Source organism: Gobius niger (assembly GCF_951799975.1).
Source record: "Gobius niger genome assembly, chromosome: 5".
NCBI classification, from domain to species: Eukaryota; Metazoa; Chordata; class Actinopteri; order Gobiiformes; family Gobiidae; genus Gobius; species Gobius niger.
In genome coordinates this window covers 8,606,046-8,628,093 of record NC_136856.1, presented here as the reverse complement: position 1 = coordinate 8,628,093, position 22,048 = coordinate 8,606,046, and the positions used below count along the sequence as shown (strand labels likewise).

Below are 22,048 nucleotides of genomic sequence, written 5' to 3'. Positions count from 1 at the left end.
CAATCCTGGGGCCTCTGTTCTCGGGGGCTTCGTGTCCCTGGTAGGGTCTCCCATGGCAAACAGGTCCTAGGTGACGGGTCAGACTAAGAGCGGCTCAGCAGCCCCTCATGAGAGACCAACAGGCCCGGTCTGAACCATGAGGCCGGCCTTCTGTGGACCCACCACCTGCAGGAGGAGCCACAGGGGCTGGTGCAATGTGACCCACGACCCGGCAACGGACAAGTGGAGGAAAATGGATGGATAATCTCAATATATGTTGTATGATATGTTTGCACTGGTTATCACTATGTTGGAGATTGGATTTGAATCTTATTCCTGGACCTTTCCTCTAAAAATAACCAAAAACATAATTTAAGCTTGCTAACAACATTCTTCTGTGATGGATGTATAAAGAACAGACATGAGAAAAAAAGGCTTTAAGATACTTATTCATTGAAAACAAATCATACAAAACTGTACATATTATACACTGAAATGAATCCAGATTAAAGAAACGATATAAAACAACATTTTTACAGATGTTTTGAGCAGGTTCTCTGGTCGCTCACTCCATGGGCTGGTCCTGCTTCTCTTTGAACTCGTTAACTCGTGCCTGGAAAACCACACATTTCACATAACGTATCAGGGGGTGTATGGACCGTCTTACTGCTAATCGAAGCGGACTTTTATGATCCCTCCTCGGCGGATGGTGCAGCTACATTCCCAGAGTTTGAGCTTTTTATCTCTCACGAAAAACGCTTATTGCATTTGGGGAAATTAAGGTGAGGAGGAGTTTGAGAGACGTCAGAGTTCAGCCGCCTGATGAAAGAACACCGGCCACTTTGACAAATGAAGTCCCACTGAAGGAAAGGAACACACGTTTCTCAAATCATAAGAAACATGTGTAGGGCTTAATTTATCTTGTAGATTAATTTCTCTGGATTCACATCATATATTACTCCATTCAGATCCCATAGAAACTGCTGTAAGCGATTTACTACATGTGATGCAAATGTGATGGATTGTTTATATTGGAGGTGAGCGAAGTCACAAGTCAATGAATTTAATTATTCAATTCTAATACTATCTAGTACCTGTGTGTATTTTTGCGTAGAAATATGACCCATTAGCCTGGTTATCAGACAAAAGGAGAGGTGTGGTTTATGATCGTCCATAGCCGTTTATGTCTATCATGCGCCTGCACGAGGCCACAGCCAATCGTATCATTGTATCCGATAGGGATGCACCGATACCACTTTTTCTAAAACCGATACGAGTACGAGTACTTGGATTTAAGTACTCGCCGATGCCGAATACCGATACGAGTACAAGGCATTTTCTTCAACATTCTTACTTTTTTCACAGCAGATTGGTTTGTAATTAGTAAATTTACTCATTTACATTTCCTTAAGTAAAGTAGGCGACACATTTAAGAGCAGTTGTATTAGAATTGTGCTGATGCCATTTATTTATATATTTCATTTTCATTCAATATGTTTTATTCTTATTGCACTGTCCATCATAGACAGAAAAGCCCATGTCCAAAAGCTCCTCAATGCCTGTGCTTTATTCATTTATGTATTTTTATTTAACAATAGTATTGAGATGTTACTTAAATGGTCTCTTTTTGTCTTTACTTCAGCTCCTGTAGATTTTCTCGTGTGTTTGTAGTAACTTAGCGAGAAGCTACAGCGTTTTCATTGTTCTGCTGCAGCTCATTTTGGCTCAATATAAACATGCTGTATGTTTTTAATTTGGATTTTCTGAGAACTTTTTAGTCGCTGGGTTAGTTTTTCAGATGAATAAACCCCTGGGCTTAAAACGGCGTCAGAATGGCCAAAACCGTTAGCCGCGAGTTAGCAACGTTAGCCTGTATGTTGTAAACACTGCAGACGCTGCAGCACCAACAACATTAAGCTCTGGTTAAATCCAGCTCAGACTCTGGTTTAGAGAGCGCAGTCTGTAATAAAGTCAGCTCTATGTGGATTATTGTATTTACACTAAACAATTCTCCAGTTTGTTGCTTCTTCTCTCCTCAGCTGAGAGCTGCGCCTCGTAGCTGCGCCTCGTAGCTGCGCCTCGTAGCTGCGCTGGCCGCACGTCAAGTGGTATCGGTTTCTGGTATCGGGACCTCATGAATGAGAACGAGTATGAGTACAAGCATGTGGTATCGGCCCGATACCCGATACTGGTATCGGTGCATCCCTAGTATCCGATGACGTATGACGTACCCGCTGTAAACTTTCAAGCTAAACAATTTAGAACATGGTCTAAATCTTGATGAAAATATGGAGTCATGCTGGATCTGTAAATAAATGTTTTATCTGTAAACAAACTACAAGCTTCCGTACATCGTATAGCGCGTCATCGTCTCGCCCTCCTCGTTCTGGTCCCCAGGCTGCTGTGCAGTTCCAAATGATTTGAGCACAAACAGCAGCGTGGGTTTTCCCAGGCTAATGACCCATGGAAATAAACACTATATTAAAAAACATTTTTATCCATCCCTCACCATTTGGCAGGCCTTTCACTTCCATTTCTACAGTCACAGTATGAAGGTTCAGCAGATGCAGTATAATGCATGCTATTGATAATGGTAATAAGATTACACTGTTGCATTCCTAGTAAAGCTGCAGAGCACTTGAAGACTTTAGAGGCCTCTGAACTCCCATGATAAGATGAAAAGTTCAACTTGAGGCTCATGTTTTTTACAGAAAGTGGTTTAGTTGCTACTAATTTCCCATAACCTGTTTATCTTCTGCAGGGTATAAAAACAGCCATAAAACTGCTCACCTGAAAAGTGTTGAGAACATGTTGACATGCTTCACTCAGGTCGGTCAGGCCCTGTCGAAACGCCTCTGTGGCCGGAAGGTTCCCTTTGACACAAAACATACCGTCAATAAATGATATGAGCACCATATTCATGAGAGCCAGTGACTTGTAAAACACAGATTAATGTTCGTTCACTGGAGAATAAGAGGGATTATATTCCTCTGCTACGCTCTGTTTTGGAGCGGAGGGAGCTGCGCAGGAGGAAGAGGAAGGAGGAGGAGGAGCTGACCAGTGCAGGACACCACGCTCTGGAACAGGGACAAACCCAGGAGGCAGGCAATTCTGCGGCTTCCCCGACTTCCAAAAACAATCTGCTTAAAGGGATATTTCAGGATTTTTGACACAGGGCCTCATTTCCTAGTTATCCAGAGTGTTGCTGATTTCTGGAGATATTTTTTTTTAATTCATGCAGTTCTTATATTTGAAGAGTTTTGTGGTGCTAGGATAGGGCAAAGCTAGTGCATTTTTACGGTATCAACTAGCCTGCATTAAATAGAATAATTTTAACCATTTTGCATTTAAAATAACGTATATTTGAGCAGCATCAGCTTCGTGATTGTATAAGCTACGCAGCGGCGGAGTGATCTGCTAGAAAATAGTCCCTAAAAATGCGATCATTCATGTGATGCAAGGTCAGTTATATCCCAAAAATTATTCTATGGACACAGACATTTGGTTAGTCTGGTGTTATAAGTGATTTGCCTCAGGTGCTCTGTGGAGCGGGTCACACTGTTTTTAATGCAGGCTAGCTGATACCATAGAAATGCATTAGCCTAGCACCACGAAACTTTTCAAATATAAGAACTGTATGAATTACAAAAAAAAATATTTCCAGAAATCAGCAACACTCTGGATAACTAGAGTGTTGCTTTAAAGGAATAGGCCACCGTTTTTACATACTGAGATATGTTCTTACCTTAGCTTTGACGAGTTCTTTAGGACCTGTCTGATCTTCACCCGTGCCTTCAGTCACGTAAACACAGCACAGACGGCGTTAGCATTTAGCCTCTCCCTCTCTCCTCTATAGCTCCAAAACAGGTCAAGATAGAAGCTACCAAGCTCTTCCACGTTTTCCCTATTTAAATATGGTTACGTGAAGTGTTACACTACAAAGCATAATTACACAAAATTAAACAATGTGGATTTTCTAAGCGGATAAAAGGGGGGACTATATTGTAAGGCGTAATAATACCAGGAGTAGTTCGAAATCCGCGCAGTAATCTTCACTTTACTGTGCGGATGCCAAATTACTCCTGGTATTATTACGCCTTACAATATAGTCCCCCCTTTTATCCGCTTAGAAAATCCACATTGTTTAATTTTGTGTAATTATACTTTGTAGTGGAACACTTCACGTAACCATATTTAAATAGGGAAAATGTGGAAGAGCTTGGTAGCTTCTATCTTGTTTACGTGACTGAAGGCACGGGGGAAGATCAGACAGGTCCTAAAGAACTCGTCAAAGCTAAGGTAAGAACATATCTCAGTATGTAAAAACGGTGGCCTATTCTTTTAAGCTGGCCCACAATAGCAGCACGCTCAGTCACAGCACCTGAACGCAATTTACTTAAAAGCCAAATATGACGCCAAAACGTGTACAGCAACAATACAGCCTACAGTACATCACAAATGATTAAAAAGTCATTATGACGTCTAACGAAGACCGATGATAAGTAGAACTGTATGCCTCACATGGTAAATCAGACAAATTACACTCAGTAAAATAGTATAGTTCAAAATTATATACATTGAAATCATTTTAAAAACAGAGCAACAAATTAAACAGCAACACATAACCCAGAGATTGCCTAGTCATCCTTCTAATAATCTCCAATGAGCTACTGTCACCCGACCAATGCATCACTGCAAACTGCCCTTTCAATAGTCATCATTGTGTTTGTGTTCATCTTTGCAGGGCGACTTCATGTGATGAGGCAGCTGTTTTCTGCAGTTGTGACGCCACCGATGGTTCAACACAATGTAACTGGTTATAATCCTGTGCTGCAGCAGAAAGAGCCAGAGGGAGACTGGGCTACTCGAAGTCAGTGGCCTCCTTCGACCAAAGTGAAAGCACCGGACTCTCATCAACATGTTTACTCTCAAAGAAGTATTTAGTCTGAGGCAGATGGACACGCGCTTTGGACTTGACAATATATGTGGAAACAATGTGTGTCTGTGTCCAGGGGGGGAGACATTGTTTGGGTTTTCTTACCACGAGTCTGGATTCGAAAGTTGATTTTACTCTCTGAGGGATGTGTGATGGTGTAGCCACAGAAGTCCACCTCTGGGCTAATGGAGAAAGGAAGGAAATACACATATATCTTTATTTAAATGCACAGTAATGAAAATGTCTTGATGAAAGAGCATGAAATTGTAATCTGAGCTTTGAATGAGTCACACACATGAACCTACTTCTTCATGATCATGTAACGCACGGAGTTTCCCAGTGTGTGGTCTTCATCATGCATCACAAATGTCACACAGCCCTCATCCGCTCCATCGGCCTGGACCTAAAACAGAATGCAGACACTGACTATCACTCAGTCCTCACAAGTAGGAATATGGTTACGCAAATACACGTAGAATGAGTAGGGGAAGCTGCAGACCCGGAGCCGAGACAGAAATACTGTGAAGCAAATCCACCGTGACAGCGCGCCCTCTCCTGGTAAAGACGGATACATGACGGTGTTAGGTCTTGGGAAGATTGATTTGATCAACTCAACGAACCTGAGACTTTAACCGAGTCATTTCATTTTTTGATTTCTTATTTCTTATGAACCAATATAGAAATCGTAGATGCTTCTGTTGTTTGATAAAGATAACATGACACATTAATAGCGTTTATGATAGTTGTAAATGAGTAAAAACAATAAATAATCCCAATTACATGATATCCAGAAAATGCAATTGCAGTCTGTAAAGTTAATATATAATTTATTCATAATTATGTATTACGGGTCCCTTTTACTTTCTGTGGCAAATTATTGCATATTTTAATTTGAAACCATAGCACCATTATTAATGGCACATTTAGTGTTTTAGTGAAGTTGACAGAAAGACGCCACTGAATTTAGGAAACAGGGAAGACCCTGACGGTGTGTTGTTTTTTACTTTGTTTTTGCATCTATCAACATTATTAACCCGATTTCTCTCCTTTCTTTACTGATTACAGCAATGGCCGTTACCACAATAAAAATGTGATTTTGTTCCAAAATATTGTCTCTGTCCCTTGTTGAACAAATGAAGGCTCTGTCTACAAAATACAATGAAAGGAGTAAAACATACGGTTTTAATTTCATAAAATAACCCAAATAATTGCTGGGTTGCAGGTGACATCACAGCATTCTAAAGGCCTATACTGTTGTATAGAGGAACAATTATTTTGTTTTTGAGGACTTTTTAGGTCTTGTACAGAGAGATCATGGACCCAGTGACTGATATTAATTATATTTTTTCTAATCCACACATTTTCTTTAGAGCTACGACTTGTGAAAGTGTAATGCTGTTAATAGGAAAAACTGGCTCCTGCCTCCCCACTGGGTCCGATGACATCATCATATTCTAGAACCTGCAACCCAGCAATAGTACATGTCGCCTAAACTAAGTTACATGTCAACACATTCTAAATTACACAAAATAATCCCAACGATACAACTGTAAAACATGAACAATACCGTCGTATATCTGTCTTTGCCAGCAGAGGGCGCACTATCACGGTGGATTCGCTTTTCACGGTAGATTTGTCTCGGCTCCGGGTCTGCAGCTAAACATTATTGGAGTAGAATGAGTTCTGGTGAAATGCTGCCCCGAAGTGGACAAACGTGGCATGGCTCAGTCTGTCTACACGAATTTCATGTCAACAAAATGATATTTAAAAGTCGCGGAATGTTCCCAAAATACTCGATGCGTTCTTGAAAACATTCATGGGGTATTAAAAAGTGTACAGTGCGTCATAATAACGCTTGTTTACATGCTGGTTGACGGCTGCTACATCCCACGTGGGTACTCTATTTACGCTACACACAGAATCCTAACTGTATTCTCTGGAAAATTTCGGTTGGCATCGACCGATCAAAACATTAAAACAACTTACGTGTAACTTCTACGGTAGAAAAACGCATATTTACCATTTCTAGGACCGGCTTCTTCTCGCTTTCTGCAGCCATGTTTCGTTTTTGCTGCGAAAGACGACGTCGTTACGGTAATGCTTCCCCGAGTGTAAAACGGGAGGCAAAACAGTAGTGTATAAATAATAGTCTATAGGAAAAAGCAATATAAAATTTGTTTCCGGAGTGCGATTTAATACGCATTTCAGTACATTAATTGTTTTTATGTTGTTTTGTTTCATACGAATAAAAAGTATATCACGGACAAACCTGAAATATCATGCTCAGGGTAAAATCTCTGCATGACCCGTGACGTGACGTACGTGTGAAAAACACCGTGTACGCGGAAGTTGTAGTTTCTTATCCGAACAAGGCCGTAACGTAAAACGACAACGTCTTTCACACGAACTACATTCCCCAGCGGGCAGGTGTGGTCGATTTCCGTCTGGACTGGAGGTTTCAGAAAAGCAAAGCCAGAAGTCACTCGAAAAGGATTAGCTAACTAAGCACCGAAATCTCTCTAGATGTTGGAAATCTTTGTAAATGGGCTACTTTGACCGGCACTGACCCACACAGGTATTAAATTAAGCATAATGTGTAACGGAATATGTACTGTCCGCGTTGTCCGAAGCGACGTTAACGCGATATATACTACACGGCTATTGTTTACATCCAGCTAATTCAGTAGAAATCTTAATCTTAGACAGTTAGTGTATATTTTACGCTTGGTGTCTTATCCTCGTGACACGCAGATCATTTACCTCTTCAACAAGAGATAATTGTGTGCTGGGGTTTCGTTATGTTTCGTCGAAGTCATGCCGCGTTTGCTATTTTTACTTTCTAAACGCTAGATTGAGCAATAGTTAAAGTTGTGTTCTCTGTAAGACTAAGTGTAATGAAATGTGACAATAACAAGGGAAGAAAAATAAAATTATATTAAAACAATATAGAGTTATGCCTTATCAAAACACAACAGTACCCACGAGTTCGGGAATGTGATGTCATATCGCTAAGCATTATGGGATTAGCAGCAATTGTAAACTAATGGAGATTTTAAAAGTTAAAATACTGGAGTTATTGTTCACATTAAAACACTTGGACACCACAGTGAGTTAGATGTGTTTACCAGCAATAACTCAGCAGCTAATGGAGTTGATCCACGGCTTTTTCTCCACTTTTTATACTGTTTTTTAATTAGTCAATGGAAATGTTTGCTAACAACTGCAAAGATGGCGGATCTCCATGGTAACTGTGGAATTTCCCGAATAGATACAGACGGCATCTCTGGAATCGCCCATATATGGTCATTTTTGAAAACAGTTAAGGGGGAAAACAATTTTGAATTTTTTTGAATTTTCTCTAATTATTGAAAAAATACTTTAACAAATGCAGAATTATGAGTAGTTTTCTACTAAATGAAGATACAAAGACATGGAGAGGAGCAAAGTAGTTCCACAGCCCATAAAATACATAAATAACAGAGAATGCTAACAGAATGCTACATGTTAGCATCGGGCTAATGCTAACGGTTAGCTAGCGCTAGCTACAACTGCCGTTTTTTCACTTCTACAGAACAATCGGCTGTGAGAAAATATCCAAATGGGCCTGATTTACACTTGACTTTCTTTGTATGTTCATATTCCACCAGAAAATGGCTAAAAAGAGTGAAAAAATGTGTTTCCCAAAAGATTCTATTTTCTCCCTCGGCGAGGCCACGCCCCCTTCTATGATGAGATGCTATCTGTATCTATAGACGTTTTCAACAGTGTAAAAAGAATAAAATGATGAAATGCCATGTTTTGTATTTCTTCCCAGAGTGTTTGCTGTTCTGAAGTGCCAACACAGTGCCATGGCGATCCTGTTTGCGGTGGTGGCTCGGGGGACCACCATCCTGGCCAAACATGCCTGGTGTGGGGGCAACTTCCTGGAAGTGACAGAACAGATTTTAGCCAAAATCCCTTCAGAGAACAACAAGTTGACCTACAGTCATGGGAGGTATGACGCATGTTTCTCGTCTTGACATTTCATCACTTGACTTCCACTCTTGAACTCTCACTATTTTAGGAAGTGGGTTGACTGTCAATAGAAGTTAGAACAGTGTGTTTAGTTGATAAGTCAAATGTCTTCACCAGGAAGTTGCAAACCGCATATCTCATGTTTGTTTTCTTCTTCTCCTTCTAGCTACCTGTTCCACTACATCTGCCATGACAGAATTATCTATCTTTGTATCACTGATGATGTAAGTACAACGTTCATTATCATTCTCTACGAAAATATCAAAGAACTACAGGAAATGGGGGAGGAAAGCAGCTAAAACATGCTAACTACTTTTTAGATGAGATCGTCCACTGTATTGAGTTCGGCCACTCTATTCCCATCACAATGTCCCCCAAACAGAGTCCCGATTCTTCTGCCCTGTGACTAATTTTGAGTCGCTTTGAGCAATATTTCAATGCCTCAAAATGTCAAATACTTTATCTGTCGTGTCATCACAGAGCCGTACTTCTTTGCACTGTGACAAAACATGGCGTGTCAGATCAAGGAAGAGTAGAGGATGGATGTTGTCTTTACATTGCATTTTGATATCGTGCAGGACTTCGAGAGGTCGCGAGCGTTCACTTTCCTCAGTGAAGTGAAGAAACGCTTCCAGACGACGTATGGGTCCCGAGCACAGACCGCGCTTCCTTACGCCATGAACAGTGAATTCTCCTCTACACTGGCAGCTCAGATGGTCAGTAAAGTTTAGTTTGTGTGTAACAGTTTCTTTATAGACTTCAATTAACCGTCAGTGCTTTGATAGAAACATCAGTCAGACCCGCGGGGATCGGATCGTCTCACTGAAACGCAGATACAGGTGGATGACTTGAAAGGCATAATGGTCCGCAACATCGGTGAGTTATATCTTTAGTCAAAGAAGAAATTCACTGGCTCTTAGAGGATTTCACGAATATTATGTGTTGCCAACTTCTGTCAGCTTTTGCAAACCCAGAAATATCCCTGAACGTTTTGAAACATAAACTTATAAACCTGCCCGTAAGAAGTTTACAGTGCATTAGAAAAGTTAGAAAGGAATGAGGTTTAACCACTACTAACTATTAAGACTCCACTAGTTCCCTCCGGTATAGTTTGAACACATGCAACAAAATCTGGCTTGGGAGTCAGGTTTTAAGTCACATTGAGCATTCACATTTATTTCCTAATATAGTAAATATTAGGGCCAAAATATCAGATCAGACTTGGATCGCAATACTTTGTGCTGCAATACCAAGTATCGATGCTTTAGTATCTCAATATTTTCAATACTTGTGTTTGGAAGTATTTTTATCACACACTCCTTTGTTTTCCAGTAACAGCACTTTGTTACATTGTGTGTCAAGGCACTTTTCAATCTTAACGCTTCAGTAAATGTCAAATGGCATTTGATTTATAAACTTTGGATACATTACTTTTTACACATTTTAAAGTAAGCATATTACTTATCACAATATTGCTGGGTTGCAGGTTCTAGAATATGATGATGTCACCGGACCCAACGGGGGGCGTGTGCCAGTTTTTCCTATTAACAACATTACACTTTCACAAGTTGTAGCTGAAAAGCAAATGTATGAATTCGAAAAATGATCAGTCACTCGGTCCATGATCTGTCTGTACAAGACCAAATATGTCCTTAAAAACAAAATATTTTTTCTTCTATGTAATAGTATAGGCCTATAGAATGCGGTGACATCACCTGCAACCCAGCAATTGCAATACGAATCGGATCGTGATACGTATTGGATCGTGACAAAAGTGGATCGTCCCAGTCCTAGTAAATACTAGTAAATACTAGTAAATATTAGTAAATATTAGGGCTGGGACAAAATATTAGATCAGATTTGGATCGCAATACTTTGTGCTGCAATACCAAGTATCGATACTTATTCAAGTATCGCAATACTTTCAATACTTGTGTTTGGAGGCATTTTTATCCTGTACTCCTTTGTTTTCCAATATCAGCACTTTGTTGCATGTTGTTATTTCAGTTTTTGATCTTAAAGGGACTATACGGAGTTTAAACATGTTAAAATTAAGTATTTTAATTTAATTCAATGTGTAGAATGAGCCCAGAACTGCACTGTCACTCAAAAAGGGGTTAATTCGGGTCGAAGTGCCTTACGCATAAGACCAGAGGTGGCAGTAGTGAGCATAAAATGACTAAGTTGCATCTCGCTCCTTTAACCCTTCAATAACTGTCAAATGGCATTGGGTTTCTAAACTTTAGACACATTTTTTATACATTTTAAGGTAAACATACTACAAATTACTTATTGTGTCGCAATACGTATCGGATTGGCCCCCGAGTATCGTGATACGTATCGGATCGTGACAAAAGTGGGTCATCCCGGCCCGAGTAAATACAGTGACTTTTCACCTGCAAGTCTTTGTGCTGCCACAGCGTGTACCTTCATAATAACACTGTCCCGATGCAGTAATTGTTGTTTTCTTTGACTTTTAAAGACCTTGTTGCTCAGAGAGGAGAAAAGCTCGAGCTGCTGATCGACAAAACAGAAAATCTAGTTGATTCAGTGAGTAGCTTTTTTTTCTTTCTTTTTCAAATGAAGTGCTTTTGTGTAGCTGCATTTTTCAGCGTTAACCTTTTTTTGTTGTTGCAATTTTACCTTTCAGTCTGTCACGTTTAAGACGACAAGTCGAAATCTGGCGCGAGCAATGTGTATGAAGAATCTCAAGCTCTTTGTTCTGATCGCCTTTGTGTGCCTGGTGAGTAAATCAAGTTTAGCAACATATTCCTGTCGAAATCACACCTGGATTGCATTGTGTTGAGCAGCTGAAACATACCGTGTTAAGAATTATTTTGAAGCAGAGCTAAAGCAGGAAATACTTCATGTTGCTCTCTTGTGTTGATCAGGAAATAAATGTTGCTCCTCTTCTTCCACTCAGGTGATCATATACATCATTGTTTCTGCGTCATGTGGAGGTCTTGCCTGGCCAAACTGTGTGAAAAAATAAGTGGATTTTTGGAGACGTTGGAGAAGAAGAATGGGAAAAAAAGAAACACCAGTTAACATTTAAAGCTGCAACAATCTAGCTTTTAAGTCAATGCTCCTTCTCCTGTCCCGTACTCAACTGCACATCTACAGATTGCCTTTCGGAGTCCCGCATCATTCCCTCAGTTATGGACTGATAGTCTCGCCTTATGGTCAGAAGTGGAACTAAAGTCTTGTTTTACATTACGCCAATAGTTTCATGTGTTGGTTTGTTGTACCACCACCACCAATCTCTGTATGAAATCCATCTAAAACCTCACTGTGGATTATAATGTGAACAGAATGCCTGTTTCTGGATGCAAAGATTTGACACAACTTGTTGCTTATATGGGTAGGGGAAAAAAATAGCTTTGCAATTTCCTGACTGGAGAAGTGTCTTCAATAAGAAAACCCTTTGTTTTATAACCAAGCACAGTTGTATTCTTGTTACTGGATTAAATATGATTAGAGATTATCTCACAACTTAATTGTAAACAGTCTAATAAACAGTAATCAGTTTTAGAGGTGCCATAGTTATTTTTAAGAGTGATTTATGTGGGTTATTTTCTCTTTAAAGTAAATGGGATGCTTCCTTCACCGGTCACCATCTGTCATTATCTTGTAGTGTCTTCATGTTTATTCTGTTTAATAATGCACTTTTACATTGTAAATATGTATGCTTCCTGCCCTCATGATTTATAACTGTGTAATTATTAAATTATTGTACATTCAGATTTGAACTAATAAAATCTGCTCATATTCAAATCCTTTTTTTTTCATTGTAGGAAAGGTTAGGTGGACGGTCAGTACCTATAACGCTTGAGAATCAGATTAACGTTTCCATCTGTTGCATTGATGGGGAACGCTTCAAGTAAATTGGACTTGAGTAATACATTCATTGTTAGTACTGTAAAACGTACAAACTTATACTCATTTAGCCTCTTAACCCCCGCCTTAACTGAGCAGATTTTCTCATACAATTTTGTAAAAGCGACAAAAACAAGACAAAAGACACAAAAGAGCAGCAAAAAAGTGACAACACGAGGGAAAAGACCCATATAGATCAGTTTTGCAGGTCTTAGCTTTCAAATGAGGCACAGTTCACACGTTGCAAATGGAGCATGATTTGTAGATTTGTCAATGAAGTTAGATTTACTCCACAAAAGAACAGTCTTTTCATGCATCAGCGCGGTATCGCCACTAGGGGTCGTAGTTTCCCAGTTACTATAGGCGGCAATGGGTCAAAACCATTGACAGTCCATTGGTCAAAAACTGCCAAGTCCAGTTCAAAAGGGGGACGTCTGCGTTCATGAATGAGTTACGATTATTGACAGTAAGTAGGCTAGTGCTTAAGTTTGGTTGTTTACCACCTTTGGCTGAGACATTTTGGAAGAATGTAGACGTCATTAGGAAAACCAGCAGGTGCGTCCCTGATTGCTGATGAGTAACTGGCTCCGCGTGCGTGAAAAAAACGCTGGATCTGACAACGACTCAGGTAAAAAGTTTGTTCATTTTAGAAACAAAACATGATTAACTTTACTGATTCATTGATCCAAGTTATGAAACATTTAATTCATCGCTCCTTTATGTGGCAATTTCATTAATATTACGTGCGTTAGCGTCACCGTTAGCTTGACCAACGGCTGGTGTCCCCAAAGTGGCTAAATGTGTAAATTATGTTTTAAAGAGTTAGAAGAAAGGTTTTGGATCAATATCCCTCATGGTCAATGTGTAATGTGATGTTTGTGATAATGAAGCTTCCTTCCGTCCACAGAAAATAATGATTTTTGGACAGTGGTTTTCGAGCAACAACTTAGAACAACAACAAACAACAAAGTAACAACGTGAGTATAGCGACCACACACAAAATAGGTTTGATTTTGACCAAGTTGTCAATCATGTCTAGGAAAAACACCGAAGAAACCATAAACACAAGGCCAAAGTGTAAATTAAGTTGTTTTAGGAGAAAGGTTTAGGATTACGTTTCATCCATGACATATTTATCTGTTACACTTGTCATGGTTTAACCTCTTACCACCCGCCTAAACCAAATGCATTCTGTCCTCTTTGGCTATTATTATATAGGCCTGTGTAATACTTCATTTGAAAGCTAAGACCCACAAAACTGATCTTTTTCCTCGGGTTATTGTGTTGTCACCTTTTGTATGTTTTTTCTTTTTCTTTTGTCACAGCTGTCACATTTTTGTTGAGTTTTTGTCACTTTTTGGTTGAGTTTTTGTCACTTTTTGGTTGAGTTTTTGTCACATTTTTGTTGAATTTTTGTCACATTTTTGTTGAATTTTTGTCACATTTTTGTTGAATTTTTGTCACTCTTTGTAGAATTTTTGTCACTTTTTTGTTGCATTTTTGTCACTTTTTGTAGAATTTTTGTCACTTTTTTGAATTTTTGTCACTTTTTGTTGAATTTCTGTCACTTTTTGGTTGAGTTTTTGTCACATTTTTGTCACTTTTTGTTGAATTTGTCACATTTTTCTCACATTTTTGTTGAATTTTTTTCACTCTTTGTTTGATTTTTTGACACATTTTTGTCACATTTTTGTTGCATTTTTGTCACTTTTGGTTGAATTTTTGTCACTTTTGGAATTTTTGTCACATTTTTGTCACTTTTTGTAGAATTTTTGTCACTTTTTTGAATTTTTGTCACTTTTTGGTTGAGTTTTTGTCACATTTTTGTCACTTTTTGTTGAATTTGTCACATTTTTGTCACATTTTTGTCACATTTTTTTCACTCTTTGGTTGAGTTTTTGACACATTTTTGTCACATTTTTGTTGCATTTTTGTCACTTTTGGTTGAATTTCTGTCACTTTCTGAATTTTTGTCACATTTTTGTCACTTTTTGTAGAATTTTTGTCACTTTTTGTAGAATTTTTGTCACTTTTTTGAATTTTTGTCACTTTGTCGAATTTTTGTCACATTTTTGTTGAATTTCTGTCACTTTTTGGTTGAGTTTTTGTCACCTTTTTGTCACTTTTTGTTGAATTTTTGTCACATTGTTGTTGCGTTTACACCCTTGTTTCCTTCTCATTTTTTTTATGGCTATTTTGGTGCTTATTTCCCAAGAAGCTTTTTGATTAGGGTAAAGCCAAAGTGGAGAAAATGGGATCTGTTCAGGTGGGAGGTTAATGCTATTTAAAATGATGATTACTCCTCTCCTACTTGTCACCAGTGTCTCCCACAGTAAGCCCTGCCTTAAACCATTATGAGCAGGAGGTATTTTTTCTTCTGCTATTTGTAGATTACCATGTTTACTACTGACTGGGCTAAACATAGCACTTGAGTGAGTATGTGTGTCGGAAGCCTAGTCACAAAGGGATAATCCACTTTCAAGGGCCGTTGTGCTGACAAGGAATTACTGTATCTGTGATTGACTATAATGTACTATTAGTATTAAAGGATAACTGTCTTTTGTCTTGGAGTGGAAAAGTGGTGAAGAAGTGGTGAAACGAGCCCTGTAAATAACTGTCCACTGTCCGCAGTGTACTCTCTTGATGGCTTAAAGTGACCAGGATCCAAAATATCTGAAACAAAGGGCCACAGCCTGATGGTGGTGAGATTTGGCTTGTAATTAGACAAAGCTTCTTAAAGGAGCTATCCTTGATTTTTTTATTTTTTTTGTCTTTTATTGGAATACAATTAGTCTTGTCCTTTTTAGCAGGGGCGGACCCCCACCTTAACCGAGCTTTACCCAAATCTAAAAGCTTAAAAGAGAGGCATTGAAATGGCGATTGAAACGAGGATGAAAAGCAACAAGAAGGTGACAACATGACGACATAGCAATGAAAAAAAGCGATGGAAAAGGAATTAAAAGTGACAAAAAAACAACATAAAATGTGACAAAAATGCAGCAATCACTGTTGCTTTCCAGTTGAGAAGCTTTTAGATTTGGGTGAAGCTGAACTCGAGAAAAGGCACTCGGTTAAGACGGGAGGTAAGAGGTTAAAATATGTCTTTGTTGAAGTGCTGCATTTATACTCGCTTGGGCCAGGCTGGTCAGAGTCCAGGGCCGTTTTTCAGTCCCAGTCCGCCCCTGCTTTTTAGTATATGGTCAAAGCAGACATTTATCCAAAAACACTGGTTTTAAACCTGTTTTAAACCGGTTTTAAACAGTCATAAAATGTCAGGCTAGTAGGCATTTTTTACAGTGAACCTGCTTTAAACTTTTGAGATGAGTTTGGACCAGAAAATAGCAATTTGACCTTTGAGTGACCTGTTTCTTTGTACAATCAGGTGTAGCTCCTTTAAGGTCAAACATGCAGTAAATGGGGCATTTCAATGATAACCCTCAATAAGAAACTTGAAGGCCAACGAAACTGATCAGGGGACTGCATTGGGTATCCTGGCCATAGGATTGACTCATCACCCTTAAATCATAACCTTTTTGAATGAATGGAGGATTGGCATGTTTGTATCAATGCTGTGCTGTTAAGGGTGGGAACCTCTCGGTACCTCACGATTCAATACGCGATACATGGCTCACCATAACAAACACCTTACATTTTGCTGATACTGTGATAATCAATGTAAATGATCCCTTACTTGCTGAGAATGTGTCTATTGATCTGTCATTTCATTTATATTTAAAAAAACAAACTATATTGCAATATATTGTCACAGGCTAGTACTGATGAGTACTTTGCTTTGGTTCTAACTTTCTTGCATAAGTGTCCGTTTGATAGAGCTCATTCTGTCTCCCCTCATGCTGACTGGTGAGTGGAGGCCTCAGTGTTGTGCCGTTTGTCTGTGCGTTACAGAGGGCGGCGTTGTCTCCTGGTATGTTCGATGGAATCCCCCAGCGTGACCTGTTGCTCTGCTGTAAAAGTGGGCGGCTTTGTGCCCCGGACTTTAGAAGCTGTTGCTACAATTCACTGGGTGCCACTTCATACGATTTACAGCTTTTATATACCATTTAGATTAGAGATTTTTTTTTTTGCATCCGAGTTCTTTAGATGAAAGTGGTAGCGTTTTGAGAGCAGTTGTCACTCGCTGTTTATAATAAAACCTGTATTGTGTTAATAATTTTGAGACTAACTTACTCCAGAATGTGCTGTATTTGTTCTGCTCTTGACAATTGAAAGACTATACGGCTCAATGCTTTCGGCTCTGCATTTATGGTTCACTCCCTTACTACTGTGGTGTTGCTTTAGGGACAGTTTGGAAATGTAAGCCTTTTTTGTTCTGTGCTTTAAGTCACTCCTAGTTAAGATTAGCTCCCAGGGTCGTGCGTCGCGTATAGATTATGCAGAAATAGCGCAGGTCTTAAAGGTCTTAGACTCAGGTGTCATACTCCACTGTGGGATCATATGTTAGGCTGTTTGTTCACTTCCAATCCCGTCCCTGGCATTTGTGTTGTGTTTGGAAAACTGTTTGGCGTCTGTAGCTTTATGCAAATTGTCTGCTCCATTCACTCAGAAAAGAGGGACTTTGGTGCTTGGCAACAGTGAATGCCATCACAGCCTAGTGGACTCAGGCCACTCCCTTTACGCTGTGGTGCGCATGGATAAGGTAACATGCTTTTTCAGGCTGAGCTTCCCTGTAAACTTTGGAGCATAGCTTTGCAGCGGGGCACGCTGCTTGGCTGGACCTTGACACGCCTGTTATTGACAATTTGCCAGGGCCAGTCACTCGGAGTCGCTGCCCTGTGAGACGATCGCTGTCCACTAATACAAATCATTTCAACTGTTTAAGTTGAACTGAAGCTTAAACTGCATGGAGCCAGCTTTTTTCAACCTGGGACTTTCCTGCTGCTTTTAAAAACAGTTTGTTTTCTCAGAGATGCTCAGTTTTCTAATGGATAAAATTGACAGATTTTTTTTTATTGTGGACTTATCCATGATTTAACAGCAGGACACTTTGAACTCAAGGTAAGAAAGTGTTTGGTAAAGTGTTAAAGTTCTAAGTGGCCTCGGTGTGTGAACCTGTTTGTGTTCTTGTTTGCAGTGCTAATTTGTGGGTGCATTGTGAGGTCAGGGACCGCGTGTCAGGTGCACTCCTATAACAGAGCAGGTCCAGGGCTATATTGAGTGGAGTTCCTACTTTGTGTTCTCGCCTTATGTCAGAAAATACCGCATTGGCCTTGGAGGAGCAGCCCGTGCTAAGGTTCAATGTGCACTGCAGCCTGCCCAGCCATTACTTTATCTGACTGGACAGATTCCAGCGCAGCGTTGCTCTTCCCTGTTTTCAATTACTTAACTACTCTCTCGCATGTTTGCTGAATGAGCGTGTAGGAGGTGGTTATGTTCAGTGACGAGCGCACATGTTTGCATTTTACACACAGCCCTGTGGTGATTACTGCTGGTCTAAGCTCTCAAGCCAAACAACGCTGACCTTTTGCAAATGCGCTGGTTATTTATTATCCCTGTAATGCATGTGTGGAGTAAAGCATTTATAGACCGCCAAAGAAAAGTGTTTGGAGTTTGCCTTGTACCGCCTTGAAAGCTGAAACATGTTTACTACCAGTCTGCCAGACATGAGCTTATCTTAACATCGGGCTTTTTTTAACCAGACAGCGCCGTGACATGATGTAATTTATCATTGCTCAGATTACAACTATGAATTGATGTAGTATAATTTAACTATTTTAAGAATTGTAGAATGGATTTGATTGATACACTAGAGCATTATTGTTTGTACCGAAAGTTTGTAAAAAGTAGTCATTTGGACCAGGAGGGGAACATTTTGAAGGCCTTTCATAAAATGAGTACTTAATTACTTTTTCAAAACTTGTACAATGGTAGAAAGGTCCTGGGCGCCTGAGCTTACGTAGACACTGTAGCATTATGTTTAACATTTGCATTTTTAATGTCCAGTCGTTAATAAGTCATTGCAGCTACTGTTACCAATCAGGAATCACACACTGGTAAAGGGACTCAGGTTTCTTAGAAGTCTGCAGGAAAAATGTTTTCAGTACCTGTATTAACGCATTCAAAATAGTAATGGCAATATGACTGCTTTTGTAATGACATCCTAGTATAAATAGAATTTCTGATATATTGTATATATGAAACTAAATTGCATTAATGTTTAGTGAAAACGTATTTCTGCTTTCTCTGTTTGCAGGTTTTCAATGCAGAGTTTTGAAAGCTCTTGGAACTCTACAATGTCAGACGAAAACTTTAATCTGCCCTGTGAGCACCAGGCGCCATTATTTCTTGCAAACAGAGGTCGGTTGTTAGACATCGACAGCACCTACTCATTGTCCCTGACACCTGATTCTGCCAGTAATTTTAACCTGTGCGAGAGCGACTGCTCGCCCTCTGGTATCAACCCGCTCATTACAGGTGGACGGCTCTCCTCTGTTTTGGACACTTCTTTAATCACCACATCGGACAATGATCGTGTCTGTCTTTGGGGGGACGACTTTAGTGTTCGGAGCTACCAAGATTCGGATGAAGGAATGAACAGTGCTGCAGTGTCTCCGGACTCTGTTGAGATGAGCTCGTGCGGGACGTCCTGTCGAGGATCTGTTGACCTCTCCTTCAGCTCTGGAGAAATGGTGATACGCAGCAACAGTTCTGTCCTGGAGGATCAAACTGCACCTTTTGTGGTCTCTTCTTTGGAGGAGTCCGCTGCCCTTGTGGTCACAAGCCACGCTGAAACAAAGTCACTTTTATTCCCTATGTGTGAACAGGAAGGTTCAGGAAGCCACGACTTCCTTTGTAGGACATTTGAATTTGGAGACCGGGCACAGCTTCCTTGTGAAGAGGATTTAGCCATGTTCTCCCAATCCTTGGCTTTGCCAGGTGAGAAAGGTGTCGGGACCACTTTCGTTTGTGAAAACTCGCCAGCAGCTGAAATGTTGAATGATTCCGATGCTCCTGAAATGCCAGACCAAGCTATATTAGATAGGCCAACGTGTGCTGCGCACGATAAAGACATTCTCCTCTCCAGTAGGTCCAGAGAAATGCCAATGCTGGAAGAGCAAGCTGCTTCTTTAGTGGTTTCTTCAGTCAAGGAGCCCCCTGCCCCTCCGGTTACAAACTGCGCTGAATCAAAGTTGATTTTAACCTCCGCCTGTGGACGGGAAGGTGCAGGTGAGCATGTGGAGAACCACCCCTGTCTCGGTATGACATTTGCAGTGGGGGATAACATGGAGCTCCCGAGTGAAGGGGATGCGTCTGTGTGTAAATCCTCCTTAGCTTTGCCTAGTGAGAAAGCCGATCTCTGTGCCACCTTTCTCTGTGAAAATGCTCCGGCAGATTGCGCAAATGAGGCTCAGTTTATTTGCTCTTCCCAAGCTGAAATCTTGAGTGAAACGTACACTCAAGGAACACCAGTCCAAGCTGTGACATTTGATACCCCCTTGTATATGTTGCAGGATGCAGGCATTTGGTCTTCCACTCCATTACACAACATTAGGAGCAACATGCCGAGCCGGCCGTCTTTTACTGCATCTCCCTGCACTGAAAATATCGACAGCCCTGCTCTCCGGCCAGTGTTGAGGAGGAGAAACCCTGTCACTCCCAAGCAAATTGAGGGAAACTCGTCGATTTCAGATGGCAAAGTCACTAAAATGGAAATGAGAAAGTTTCCAAAGTCAGACCTGAGCAATTTGAAATGTAAAAGGGAGGCAGCATCAAGCAGCGCATTGTTGGATAAAGCTTCACAAAATAACAACAAGCATGAAGGGCATAATGGATCTTTTAAGCCAAGTCCTACCAGGAGTTTTAGCGGCTTGGCATCCCCACCGTTTAAAGCTGTCCACAATTCGCAGAAAAGAAACAATTCAGGAGCAAATGAAGTCCACCTGCAGAAAAGTCCCATTTCTAATGAGGTGCAAAGCGGCTGTAAAACATCAGCAGGTACATCAGCTGTCCTCTGCAGTCCGGCCAGCCCCGATGCAGGGAAAGGTACATCAAGCCAAACCAATTCTGTTCCAAAAGCACATGGCGCAAATGCTACCTTCTGTTACCCCGAGAAGTCTCCACAGAAAAGTAACAAAACCGCTCCTAAACCAACTCCAAAGAAAGATGTGCCCGATAAAATCAAAACTCCAAATTCTTGTCCATGTTCAAGTGCAACCACTGTGTCCAGGCTTCTCAAAATGGCGCAACCTCGCAAACTTCCAGACAGTTCAACTCTTTCCACATCCAAAACAGAAAATCTGAAGCGGCAGAGTAAGCCAGCCAGTCAAGACAGTGCTCAAAGTCGTGCTGGAGACAATGCAACGGAAGCTATGGCAACCAACTGTAGGAATGTGAAGAAAATTGGACTGTTGGTGAGTTCACTGTTTCCTTTTATTACAACACATAAAAACACTGCATTTTTGGTTAAACTGTCTTTTTCCCCCCATATTTTTAAGGTTGATCCCAAAAAAAATTCAACAGCCTCCTGCAGACCAGACTCTAATGCCAGGGTTCATGGACAGCCTTTCCCAAACCAAAAAGGCAGAGCTTTCACCTCCAAAGCTCCAGCTGCCAGCCCCAACAAACAGCGACCGGGAACATCTGGGACCACCGCAGCTTTGGGCTCTCCACTGTCCAAGAAACCCACAGGTAACCAAATGTTAATATTAATCAAGTATGTAGCAAGAGAACGCCCTGTTTTAATATGGTGCAAAATATATAAATAATACAATATTGGGCACGACTATAACTATATGAACTAATAAGCTGTACGTGTTCTAATAAGAGTGATCAAAATAATGACTTGGAAGTAATAAATGTACAGCCCAGGACTAGCCCAGGCAGCTGAAAATACTGGCCTTCTCCAGCAGAGGGCACCATTGAGCAGTTTACATTAAACAGGCCCAGGATCAGAGGTGGCCACAGATGTCACTGTGTCCTGTTTTGATCCTGGCTCTAGACCCACATACGGGTCCCAGACCAGGCCCCCATTGTAGACGGCCTCGCAGTGACAGGAGGCTGAGGCAAAGGCCGCAGACTCTTCCTCTCTGGGGAAATCATCTGCTCCAGTGGAAAGTCCAGGGGAAGGAAAGGGAGGTTTGGATCTGACTATATGGCCAAAAGTGAAATGCAAGCTTTAGATTTTAAAACGGACGACCAACATAAGGGCTGACCACTTGCTATTACTCTTACTTTTTTACTTTATTTTAATATCATATTTTGAATATATTTGACATGCACACTGTG

General features: G+C 40.5%; 2 protein-coding genes across 2 annotated transcripts; one reads left to right on the top strand and one right to left on the bottom strand.

Moving 5' to 3' along the window:
• Positions 1-395: 395 nt before the first annotated feature.
• Positions 396-7,034, bottom strand: polr1d (RNA polymerase I and III subunit D). Its single transcript, XM_079556305.1, has 5 exons — positions 6,936-7,034; positions 5,221-5,318; positions 5,021-5,097; positions 2,770-2,852; positions 396-592 (listed from the first exon to the last, which is right to left on the bottom strand). The coding sequence occupies exons 1-5, from the start codon at positions 6,972-6,974 to the stop codon at positions 545-547; spliced, it is 345 nt and encodes a 114-aa protein (XP_079412431.1). The 5' UTR covers positions 6,975-7,034; the 3' UTR covers positions 396-544.
• A 296-nt stretch (positions 7,035-7,330) lies between these two features.
• sybl1 (synaptobrevin-like 1) lies at positions 7,331-11,967 on the top strand. Its single transcript, XM_079556288.1, has 8 exons — positions 7,331-7,490; positions 8,730-8,909; positions 9,096-9,153; positions 9,508-9,645; positions 9,715-9,805; positions 11,412-11,479; positions 11,580-11,672; positions 11,853-11,967. Exons 2-8 carry the CDS (start codon positions 8,764-8,766, stop codon positions 11,919-11,921), a joined length of 663 nt encoding a protein of 220 aa, XP_079412414.1. The 5' UTR covers positions 7,331-7,490; positions 8,730-8,763; the 3' UTR covers positions 11,922-11,967.
• Positions 11,968-22,048: the final 10,081 nt, after the last annotated feature.

What these genes read in the sequence shown, in the direction of transcription:
- polr1d (XM_079556305.1), bottom strand. Translation starts at nt 6,974, where the DNA reads ATGGCTGCAGAAAGCGAGAAGAAGCCGGTCCTAGAAATG. An exon ending in CGTTACATGATCATGAAGAA is followed by an intron (nt 5,098 to 5,220) that starts GTAGGTTCATGT and finishes TTTCTCCATTAG; the next exon opens with CCCAGAGGTGGACTTCTGTG. An exon ending in ATGTTCTCAACACTTTTCAG is followed by an intron (nt 593 to 2,769) that starts GTGAGCAGTTTT and finishes GTGGTTTTCCAG; the next exon opens with GCACGAGTTAACGAGTTCAA.
- sybl1 (XM_079556288.1), top strand. Translation starts at nt 8,764, where the DNA reads ATGGCGATCCTGTTTGCGGTGGTGGCTCGGGGGACCACCATCCTGGCC. An exon ending in CATAATGGTCCGCAACATCG is followed by an intron (nt 9,806 to 11,411) that starts GTGAGTTATATC and finishes TGACTTTTAAAG; the next exon opens with ACCTTGTTGCTCAGAGAGGA. An exon ending in TGATCGCCTTTGTGTGCCTG is followed by an intron (nt 11,673 to 11,852) that starts GTGAGTAAATCA and finishes TCTTCCACTCAG; the next exon opens with GTGATCATATACATCATTGT.